The sequence below is a fragment of the Vombatus ursinus genome, unplaced genomic scaffold (assembly GCF_900497805.2).
Source record: "Vombatus ursinus unplaced genomic scaffold, bare-nosed wombat genome assembly UNPS02009770.1, whole genome shotgun sequence".
In the NCBI taxonomy this organism is placed as follows: domain Eukaryota; kingdom Metazoa; phylum Chordata; class Mammalia; order Diprotodontia; family Vombatidae; genus Vombatus; species Vombatus ursinus.
Genome location: NW_020949548.1, coordinates 18,633,306 through 18,644,759, shown reverse-complemented (window position 1 = coordinate 18,644,759; position 11,454 = coordinate 18,633,306). Strand labels below are relative to the sequence as shown.

Genomic DNA, 11,454 nt, shown 5'->3' with positions numbered 1-11,454 from the left:
GGGCACTGAGCAATCTATAGAGCAGATGAGAGTGACAGGAAACCTGGCCACGTACAGTCCTCCAAGTAGACACATTTCTGGGTGACTTCATCCAGGACCATAGGGATGGGACAAACAGGGACACAGCCTTCAACCCTGCAGAAACAATGGAGACATTGTATTCCAAGCAGGGAATATCCCCAACTCAATTTTCTTCACAACCCAGCCCATAGATGCATGCTTGTACATACAACACTCATTCACACATGCTTACAAATGGGCACACATGTGTACACATTCAGGCATACGTGGACACACCTATGCTGCCTTCCTTCAGATGACTCATTCCTGTGCTCGGGTGAAAGATTCTCACCTGGGGACCTCCCAGCAGCTGGCTCCTTGAGGATCCCGGCAGGTTTGGAAGCAGGGGCTGCTGCAGGCATCATAGCGCCACTCACAGGTGGGGTAGGCAGTGCCTTGGGATCTGGCATCTGGGAAAATGAATCATGCCCACAAACATATCACATGCCCACCATATGCAGAGCCCTGGGCAAAGCACCACTGGGGAGGGAAAGACTCAAGTCCTGTCTTCAAGGGCCCAGGCTGGTTAGGGAGCCCAGACCCATAAAGATGAGAGATTCCAAAAGCTAGAAGTAGTATAGGCTCCTTGGGGGCTCCTTTTTTGTTTTGGGGGGGTTTTTTGCATCTTTAAGACATAGACCACTGCTATATCATAGTGGATACTTAACAAATGATTGTAGATGCTTGTCTCCTTTATATAGGGGCATCAGAAAGCTTCACAGTGAACAACTGACCCAGTCCTTGGTGAGGACTCAGTCCCCTTTCTACCCTGGACCTTCATTAAAGTCCCATTCACAATAGCTGGCAATTTGACATGCAGAACATCGCCTGGCTAAACAATAGGCAAGTTCAGTTATGAAGATGGAAGGAAAATGGCCCCAGGAAGAAAGAGAACCCCAGACCACCATCCCTGGATGGTCTTTGTGCATATACTGGATCACCACCATTCTGGCAGCCTAGGGTAATGGGATGGGACTCTAGTTAGAGACAGGAAAGGAAACCTTACAATCACTTGATAGCTTTCAGCCCTTAGGTTAGAGGAGTTTTGGTACGTGTCTTTGTTTTTCATATTTGGGGGCATCAGGAAGCCTGAAACACTAGGCCGAGCTACCAATGAGCAGGAAACAGTAGGGTACAGCAGATAGATTGCTGAATGTGGAGGCAGAAAACCTGGGTTCTGGTCTTGGGGGCTCTGCCACTTACTAACTATGTGACTTTGAATGTCAGTTAATTTCTCTGAACTCAGCGTCCTCATCTATAAAATTAGATTATATATATAATATATTAATGCATGTATTACACCTGCATCATAGGATAGCTATGAAGGAAAGTGCCTTGGACACCTTAATGCTCCATAGGAATATGAATTGGGGGGGATTATTCTTCTAGGGAAAAGCTTCACAAGGAAAAGGAAACATCTATGGTAGGGAAAACTAAGGAACCTACACATCCAAAAACCGTAACTCAAGGGAAGTGTTAGGGGGAGGAGAGGAACAGTATGGTGTGGTGGGGAAAGCACTGAATTTGGATCAGAGGAGATGATTTCAAATTCCAGCTGTTCAATCCCAGCTCTTTGGGCACCTCAATGGGCTTCAGTTTCCTTACCTATAAAAGGGGGTTGAATCAAATGATCTCTGAGCCCCCTGCTAGTTCTAAATCCTATTATCCTATGCCTTGTAGTTCCTGCTAGCAGAGGGACAAAAGGTGTTCAATGGGTCTAGAAAAAGAACACAAATTTGGCAGGTTTCTCCGGTCCCTTCTGGGAAACAAACAATGTCTACAGAAGACAGGGGCACCCAGTCCTTAGGAAGATGAGCGCTTCTACGGGGTGAAACTTCAAGTACCTCAAGACAGTTATCCCGTCCCCCACTAATTCTTCTCTTCTTCAGTCTAAACCCTTCTAATGCCTTCAGCTGACTAATGCTTGATGCAACTCTCAAGTAACTGACCCTGAATCTTTAACTGACCTCATGTCATGACCTCAAAGTCCTTCCCCATCCTGGATGCCCTCCACTGGATGCTCTTATGAACCCAGCACTCTAGATGTGGTCTGGCCAAGACCTCATTGAGTACTTTGTTTTGGACCTTTCTAAAGCACTTATTAGGGCAACTAGATGGAGCAGTGACTAGAGTGCCAGCCTTGGAGTCAGAAAGACCTGAGTTCAAATCTGGCCTCAGACACTTACTGGCTGTGTGCCCCTGGGCAAGTCACTTAACCCTGTTTGCCTCAGTTTCCTCATTTGTAAAAATGAGCTGGAGAAGGAAATGGCAAACTGCTCCATTATCTTTGCCAAGAAAGCCCCACAAAGAGTTTGATATGCCTGAAACAGCTCAACCAAAAACAAAGCACTTACCATGTAAGGTCGTATATTTGTTAATAATAAAATGTGAATATTGGCAGACTGTAAATTCCGTGAGGGTAGGGACTTATCTAAACTTTTTATTTCTGTCACTGCCTAGCATAGAACTTTGCTCAGGATAGATAATAAGTGGCAAATGAATGGAACAGTATTTCTTTCACTAAGGTCTTTAAGCAGATGAGAGACCTCAGGCAGCAGGAAGTAGGGATGTAGACAAAAGGACTGATCAGTAAACTTTCCTTCTAGGTGGCAATGGTTAGGGAGCTAGGAGGCCATGTGGAAGGGAGAAAGAAAGGGAGCAGCTTAGAGATACCTCAGGAGTGGGGAGTGAGTGTGAGGCCTTATTCTCCCAGACCCTGTTTTGTCATGGCTCCTCAGGGACGTAGTTCCTAACTGGAACTTTCTGAGCTAATAGGTCTGGCATGTGCACCCGTCAGCAAGAAACCCAACCTGCCATGGCCCTGTATCACTTTCCCCATCACCTCCCCCAGAGACTGTTTTATTTTTAGATATTGTAGTTGTACCCACAGGCCATGCCTTTCTGTGCAAAGGCACCCCCGAGATCAAGCTGAGCCCCTTTGCCTCCTACTTAACCAAACAATGAGACCAAACCATCAAGCACTAAGGCCAATGATCGCCTCACCTGCCCACACTCACCAGGGTAAAAGGGTCGGAAGGCTTCTGCTAGCATAGACAGACTCGTTAGCATACCTGAAGCTCTCCTCCCTTTCTGTCTAGACTACTGCAATTCTAAGTAGTCTTCCTGTCTCCAATCTCTCCCTTTCCCCAATCAACCCTCCATATCCTTACCCAAGTGATCTTCTTAAAGCATAGTTACGAACAAATCCCGCCTAGCCCCCAAAGCCTTCAGGGTCCCTCATTTCCTAAAGAATAAACTCCAAATCCTGGCATTTAAAGCCAACCATATCAGAACCCCAACCTATGTCACAGAACTTCCCTTCATAGTCCTTCCCTTTAACCAAACGGGACTGTTTCTTCCTCATTCTTCTTCTGTCTTCTCCCACCTCCACTCCTTTGCTTACACAGTCCCCCACACTTAAAAGAGACCTTCCTCATCTCCAGCTGATAACATCTCTCTCCCTTCTTTCACAATCTAACCCAGATGCTAGCTCCTCCTGAAATCTTCCATGAGCCTTCCCTTCCCCCTTGCTGAAAGATGAACTTTTGCTTCATCTTACTGGGGGCCAGATTGCCATGACGCTTCCCAACTCTCTCTTCATCTGCTCTCTTTCCACTACCTTCATCCCTCCCATCAGAACCTTGGATCCCAAAATCTCCCAGCCCTGATGGTTTTCCCCTATCCTGCTGGTATCCAGGCTTCCCCACTATCTCTTCATCACGTCCCAGCGGGGGTTCTCCTCACCCCCACTTCACAGTACCCCTCTATATGTTGTCTTCCTTTATTAGAATGTAAGTTCTAATCTTGTTCCTCTGTACTTATACCTCCAGCACTGATCACAGTGCCTGACACATAGTATGTGTTTTATAAATCCTTATTCATCTATCCATCAATTCACTTATGTATCTATTTATGTATCTCTGTATATATCTCTGTAACTCCCTGTGTTTCTGTCTCTGTCTCTCTGTTCCTTGTGTCTCTCTCTGTGTCTGTCTCTGTGTCTCTATGTCTCTCTTTCTGTCTGTCTCTATCTCTCTCTCAGTCTCTCTATCTCTCTCTGTCTCTGTGTCTTTCTCTGCCTCTCTCTCTCTTTTTCTGCCTCTCTCTGTCTTTCTCTCTCTCTGTCTCTGTCTCCCTCTCTCTGTCTCTCTCTGTCTCTCTCTCTCTCTCTCCTCTCTCCCCACAAAGGTCTTACAGCCTTTTCTCTGTATTTCTCCTTCACATTTATCACACTCCTCCTCATATCATAATTATGTTGTGTACTTGTCCTTTCCCTCATTAAACCACAAATGATTTAAGCGCAGGGGACCATGTTCCGTCTCCCTGTATATACCCAACACCAAGAACAGGGTCTTAAGGAGGGGCTTCATTAATACCTGCTGAATTCGGTGGCATGGTTCTTACCTATGAGCTTCAGCAGAGTGGCAAGCCGGAATTGCTCAGAGTGCTGGTACCTCTGCAGGATGGGCACTGGGCCTGAGAAGCTGATGAAGGAGCCAGGCTCGCTGAAGGACTCCAAAGCATCATAGCCAGGGAGCCATGTGCTGCGGTGGATGATGAACGTGGCTCGGTTCTGGAAGCCTTCACTCTGCTCCCACTTGGCCAGGGACAGAGACCCATTGTGGGTCACATGGAGGAAGTAATTGGGTCTGTCAGCGGACTCAAAGGACACCAAGTCAGAGTCTACAAACAACCATATCCCTTAGGGCTTCAGAATGGGTAGGGGAGGAGGGTACTGAGGCAGTTAGGCCCTGCCTAGGCCAGGGGCAACAGGGGCTTGACCACAATGCCAGGGAAAATCCTTAGCCATGCAAGCATGGTCAACCAACTAAATCTATTATCCAGGAATCAATGATGACTTTTGCATTAACCAGCCCTCTGCCTCCCCCTGCCCCTCATTTCATGTTCACTTTTCATTTGCTCAATGGCACCTCCCTTCATCCAAGGGTGAGGAGAAGGGAAAATAAGAATGAACTATGATTAGAACTATGGAGAGGACATTTAAATTAATGGATAAAACAAAGCTTGAGGATTCATCGGATTTCAGCTTCTCTGCTTTCTCTATTTTCCATGACCCCAGATAACCTACAGCCCTACAATATTGGGATCATACAGTCTCAGAATGGGAAGGAAGTTCAGAAGAGACCTAGTTTAAGCCACATGTCAGCAGCAACTCCTGACAAAAGGCCATCTAATCTTCCCTTGAAGACTTTTAGTGGCAGGGAATTCATCACTTTCCATTCCACTTTTGGGATAATTCAGTGGTTAGCAAGCTTGTCCTTCTATTGGGCCAAAACCTGCCTGTCTATGACTTCTAAATTCTAAAGTTTCCCTTAGCCTACTCTCTGCAGAATCACAGAATGTTAGGCTTAGAAAGGACCCTTAAAGATCATTTACATCTTACTTTATAGAGGAGACTGAGGCATGAAGATATTAAGATGATGGTGTCATGGTTAGAGCTTTGGACCTGAAGTCAGGAAGATCTTAGTTCAAATACAGCCTCGCTTACTAGATGTTTGAGCCTGGGTAAGTTGCTTGACTGCTGTCTGCCTCAGCTTTTTCATGTGTAAAATGTGCATGATAAAAGCAGGTGCCACTTAGGGTCATCAGGAGATAGTTGATGATAGAAGGGCATGGTATGGTTCATGGGGTCACAAAGAGTTGGACATGACTGAACAAATAAACAACAACAACAACCCAGGGTTGTTGTGAGGTTCCAATGTTTGTAAAGCACTTTGTTAGCCTTAAAGTTTATGCTATACGAATGCTAGCTGTCATCATTGACTGGCACCAGGGCTAGGACTAGACCTAGTCCAGAACTCTCTTCGCCATATCCGATATCACTGAAAGAATCTTTATATGGGCTTGGGATCATAAATTTAGAGTTGGAAGGGACCTTAGGGTCAGCTAGACCAAACACCCTATTTTACAGATAAGGAAACTGAGACCCAAGGAGGTTAAAGTGACTTTTCTAAGAATTGAGGTAAAGAGCAATTAAATTAAAATGTCTCACTGATCCTGCCATGACTCTGACGTCCCTGAGCACACCAGACTGGATTCTAGGTTGAGCCCATAGTCTCTCTAGCCTAGGATTCTGTCCCTGATGGTCCCTTAGGACATAATAAGGCAGATCAGGGCTATCCTCCCTGACATGCAACCAACATTGCTTGGGTAAGGCTTGGTTTATTGTTTGTCTTCGAAACTCAACACCCAACACACAAACAGACTTGCATTTAGTAAGTGCTTAATAGATGCTGATTGAATTGTTGAATTGAGAAAAAGTCATAGTCTCTCAGCCATTTCAGTCAGATGTGACTTCCTACAGCTCCTTCCAGCAAGGAACAGAGGAAGACTTCTCTGCTCGCATCTCTCCTGAACGTACGGACAGGAGGAAGCCCAGCTTGGTGAGGTGAGAGTATCATAGCTAGTCAGCAGACCAGTCAAGGTCCTGGGATTACTTCCAAAGCTCCAGACTAGGGATCTAGAGCTCTGGGTTCTAGTACCAGCTTTGCCACTAATGATGGGTGGATTTGGGTCTCAGTCTCCTCTTCTGTAAAATGGACCTGTTACCTAATTACTAAACTTCCTGGCAACTCTCAATTTTTAGCCATGTCTCCATCAATTACTTCATGCTTAAACCTTTAAGATCAGCCCTCCCATCAGGTGGGGGTCAGCATTTCAGGTGCCGGGGCTTAATTGTTTTTCTTTGTCATGAGTAAGAATTTAATCCAGAGGAAGGTAGGGAGTTCCCCTGCTCAGAAATGATTGTGATGTAAAAGCACAAAAACATTAATACAATTTTTTTTGGAAGATCAATCTTTTCTTCACCCCTCCAGTACTACAGAAGAGAGGACTCTTACCATGGGCCTTGGGCTTGAACACTGAACAGGTCAGCAAGAAGTTAATGGTGTCTTCAGGACCCACATTCTCATGAAGAGCGAGGACAACAGCACCGCTCACTTTCCTCACAGTCACCCGGGTGCCACCAGTCACATAGCTGACCAGTTGATAGGGTCCCTTACCTAAAGCTGGAGAGAGACTGCTGGGTCATCCACCCCACTGCACCATGAAGTCTTCTTCTTTTCTTCTGATACCAGGCCTGACCATACTTTTCAGCTCCCTACTGACACAACATTCAACTATACTCCACGGGGAAAGGTTCAGAGGGGTATCAGGATTCTAGTCAGTTACCTGCACATGCCTCCATCTTTACTCCTTGGGAAATAGAAGTTGTAATGTATGGTTGTGATGGAATACTAAAAGAAATGATGAGCTCATTGATCTTAGAAAGGCATGGAAAGACTTGAACAAATAATGAAGAGTAAAGTGAGCAGAACTAGGAAAATATTGTATACAATAATAACAATATTGTTTTAAGAATGACTTTGATTGACTAAGTCATTTTAAATATTATAAATATACAAATTAAAAGTAAAGGACTTTTACTTTGAAGTTAGAGCCTCTGAGGGGCTCCCTGCCAGATCTTATTCACTATGTAGGTGAAAGAATACATGGTGTGGTGGAAAGAGCACCAGCTCTTTGGAGTCAAAGGAACTGGGTTCAAATGAAGAGAGACACTATCTGCATCCAGAGAAAAAACTGATAAATAGAAGTATATATAGAATCACACACACACACACACACATATATATATATATATATATATATACACACCTATTTGTGTCTAATGGTAGCCATCTCTGGGGCAGGGGAAGGGGAGAAGGAAAGAAAAAAAGGAAAAAAGAAATGTACATGATAACTTTGTTGTGTATTTGGAGAGAATAGCAACTTGTACATGGTATATTTGCAGTTTTATGTGCAATCCTCTTTTTATTGTACTGTTATGGAAATGCTTGTTTTGTTCCCTGAATTGAAAATAAAATAAATTTAAAAAAAAATAGAATAGAAAGCCAATGAATTCCATAAACAAAAAAGTAAAAGAAAAGAAATAGAAGGAAGTGGCCCCCTAGAGGATATCCTCCTGCTGATGCCATCTTAATAAGGAGGAAACCCCCAAAAAGTTGATCTGCAGCAAACCTCACCCAGACTTTCATTACCCTTCATCTGGATCATTATAATAACTCCTTATCTAGTCTCCTCTGGTCTCTCTCTTGCCAATCCTTCTGACACATGCCCAAACAATCTTCCTAAGACACAGCTCTGATCACATCACACACACACACACACCTACCTTAGAAAGACTCTATGGCTTAAAGTACAAACCTCGCAGTTGCCTGGCACTCAAGACCCATGCCCAATGTGATTCTAATCTAACTTTCTAGCCTCATAACTCATTGGTTTCCTTCATGTAACTTACACTCCAAAACAGATTATTCAACATGACCTGTTTGTCCCAACACCAGGACATGGCTCACACTGTTATCTTTTCCAGACCTCTGCCCATCCTTTGAGGCCCCATTCGAATGCTACCTCTTCCATGAAGCTTTTACCCATTCCCCACAATTGAAAATGCTCTCTCTCCTCTGAACTCCCAAACACTTTATACCTTTTGGGTATACTTGTGACTTTGGGAGGTTGAGTGGCGTGGGAAGGTGCCTAGGTTGTGCAGTGGCTAGTGTTAGACCTAAAATCAGTAAGAGCTAGCACCAGCCCTGGAGTTAGGAAGACCTGAGTTCAAATTTGACCTCAGACATTTACTAGCTGTGTGCCCCTGGGCAAGTCACTTAACCCTGTTTGCCTCACTTTCCTCATCTGTAAAATGAGCTGGAGAAGGAAAGGGCAAACCATTCTAGTATCTTTGCCAAGAAAACCCCAATGGGATCACAAAGAGTTGAACACAACTGAAATGATTGAATAACAACAACAACAACAAAGCATGGCCCTCCCCTGGCTCCTCCTTTAGAAGGCAAATATCCCCAGGAAGGTCCCTGGGTCCCTAAACATGGGTCCATAAGTTCGTAGATCTAAAGCTGAAAGGGATCGTGAAGTAGTGACCCCCTTATTTCACAGCTGGGGACACTAAAGCCTAAATGACTTGCACAAGGTAAATGACAGAGGCAGGATTTGAACTCATTTCCTTTGACTCCAAAGAGCTATATACATGATGGATGGAAATGTATATGTGTGAGTGAGAAAATACCACATCGTGTATTCTTTCACCCACATAGTGAATAAGTTGATCATCTCTTCCTCTATGAAACGAGGCACCCAGCAGAAGCCAACAGCACTGGGGCCCTTGGCCTACAAAGACCTCCAATGAAGGGGGGGGGTAAGGGGAAAAGAATTTTGCCCAAGATCAGGCCTGCTGACTTGCTTCTGAGTCTCCTCAGCTGGATCTAGCAGACTCAGACCACCTAATGCACTGACCAAGACCTCTGGGCAGCAGAGCCCCATGGAGATGGCCAGCCCCTTCCTGGCACGATCTGGCAGGGAGCCTCTCAGAGGTTCTAACTTCAGCTTGCTCACTGGAAGGAGCTAGCGCACGACAATGTTCCAAGGGTAATCTGTGCCCAGCCCCGCTTCCTAAGACATGCTCCTTGTCCAAGAATATCCTCTGAAAAGATCCCCTGCGCTTCAACCTGTAAGCCAAGACCAGCCCCTCTACAGGTAGGTGCGCTTACCTCCAGATATGACACCAAGCCCTAAAACTCAATGTGGCTTTGAGAAGTTAGCATCAGTATAAACTGATAGGATAGAACAGAACAGGCTTAGCTCCTTTGGACATTCTATCCATTCTGCTTTTAGCCAGAGCCAGCAAATCCCACAACAGGAAAGGGCATTCACTTCCTGCACATTTCTCCCATGGGTGTGCTATAGCCCACTCATAATGACTCAAGAGAGCTGAATGTTAAATTCTCAGTGGGAACATTTACACCTTGGAAATCAGCAGATGCTACAAATTAGTGTTTGATTTACTGTTTTGTTGACTGACCTAGACTTAAGAAAGTGATGGAAAAAATGTTAATAATACAAATTAAACCTTTTCAGGGGTAATTGTTACTAGTACACACCTGATTTCTCCCCACATGAAGAGAACCTGGGTCAAAGGATTGAACTAATGCTTAAGGAGCCTTCTCCCCATCATGGTGCCTGAAATTCCACCATGAGTGATTCTTTCCTTAGGGTTTTAAGGCTCTTCAATGTCTAAAAGCCTCCTGTTAGCTTTCAAGGATTAAAGTAGCAGGGGGAGGCTCAACTTTGCTTGTGTCAGCAACCCTTTTGGCAGTTTGGTGAACCCTGAGACCCTTCCTCAGAATAATATTTTAAAGTTAATAAAATAAAATACATAGTATTACCAAAGAAACTAATTATAATGAAATGAAGTTATCAAAATATTTTTTTGAAAAATTAATGAACCCTAAGTGGACAACACCTGGATTAATTAAATTATCTCCCCATACTCCACTTCTTATCATGTTAGTGGAATACTTTTAGACATGATAATAAGAACACTGGGAAGGCTAGCTAGAAACCAAATAAGAAAGGTGTACAGAAAATGAAAGGAAGGTCCCAACACCACTGTGGCTATCTTCATCAGTTGGCTGAGGGGTTTGCTCCTGGCTCTGATTCAAAAATGCACATGATCAGAACTGATAAGACCCTGATTAATGAATCTGCTAGTCTTCTTGTCGGGCATTAACTTGTTGGTCTTTAGCTTGGATGGTATTTTCTCACTCACACATGTACGTAAATATGAGTATACGTACACATATGTGCCTATTTATAGACATGTGACCATAACAATGCAAATATTTACACACATTCACATTCAAACACCTTCATGGATATGCACATACACATTTTAATTTGGTTCAATTATATTTAATATAAAAAAGTGGCAATCAGTCTAAGCCATGGTTCAGGTTTCTTCCAGGTATCCCCAGAAGTATAGATTTCCATTCATAAATGATTATCCCTGAGGAATATTCGCAGCATGAAGCCACATGGCCCAGGACCAATGTACTGAAGCATTTTAGGGGTGGTGTTTTTCACAAATCTGATTTTGTTGTTGTTTTTGACTGATGCAGTTTCAGGGTGAGCTTCCATTATCGGGGGTGGAGGGACGGGATTGGGTTGGGAAGTAGTGCCTGGATCACTGGCCTGGATAAACCTGACCTCCTCTCCCTAATCCCCAGCACTGGAAAGAGGCTAGAGGGACTCGTCAGTCTGTGCCAGACCAGGATGGAGCAGGATATAACACCAGCATGGATCCAGAAGGACTGGCAGTGGCCCTAGGGCACCTTAGACATTTAGCATGAACAGATGTCTAATAGCATTAAAATCTCAATCATCTCCCACCCCCAATTACTCCTACTTGGACCAGGAGACTGATATGGGTACAAGACAGGGCTGGAAGTGCCCCACCCTCAAAGGTGATGCTGTCACCCCTGGATACCATGACTCCATTTTAAGAGGACAGCCCAAGAGAACCAT

At 44.4% G+C, this 11,454-nt stretch overlaps 1 protein-coding gene across 1 annotated transcript in view; it reads right to left on the bottom strand.

Moving 5' to 3' along the window:
- The window catches only part of OTOG (otogelin), a 132,509-nt gene that overhangs the window by 65,803 nt on the left and 55,252 nt on the right, over nt 1-11,454 (bottom strand). Inside the window, exons 33-36 of the mRNA XM_027852660.1 lie at nt 6,921-7,088; nt 4,465-4,743; nt 353-470; nt 56-135 (exon numbers count right to left, since the gene is read on the bottom strand). Coding sequence (XP_027708461.1) covers nt 56-135; nt 353-470; nt 4,465-4,743; nt 6,921-7,088 — 645 coding nt within the window. The remainder of the gene's footprint in view (nt 1-55; nt 136-352; nt 471-4,464; nt 4,744-6,920; nt 7,089-11,454) is intronic.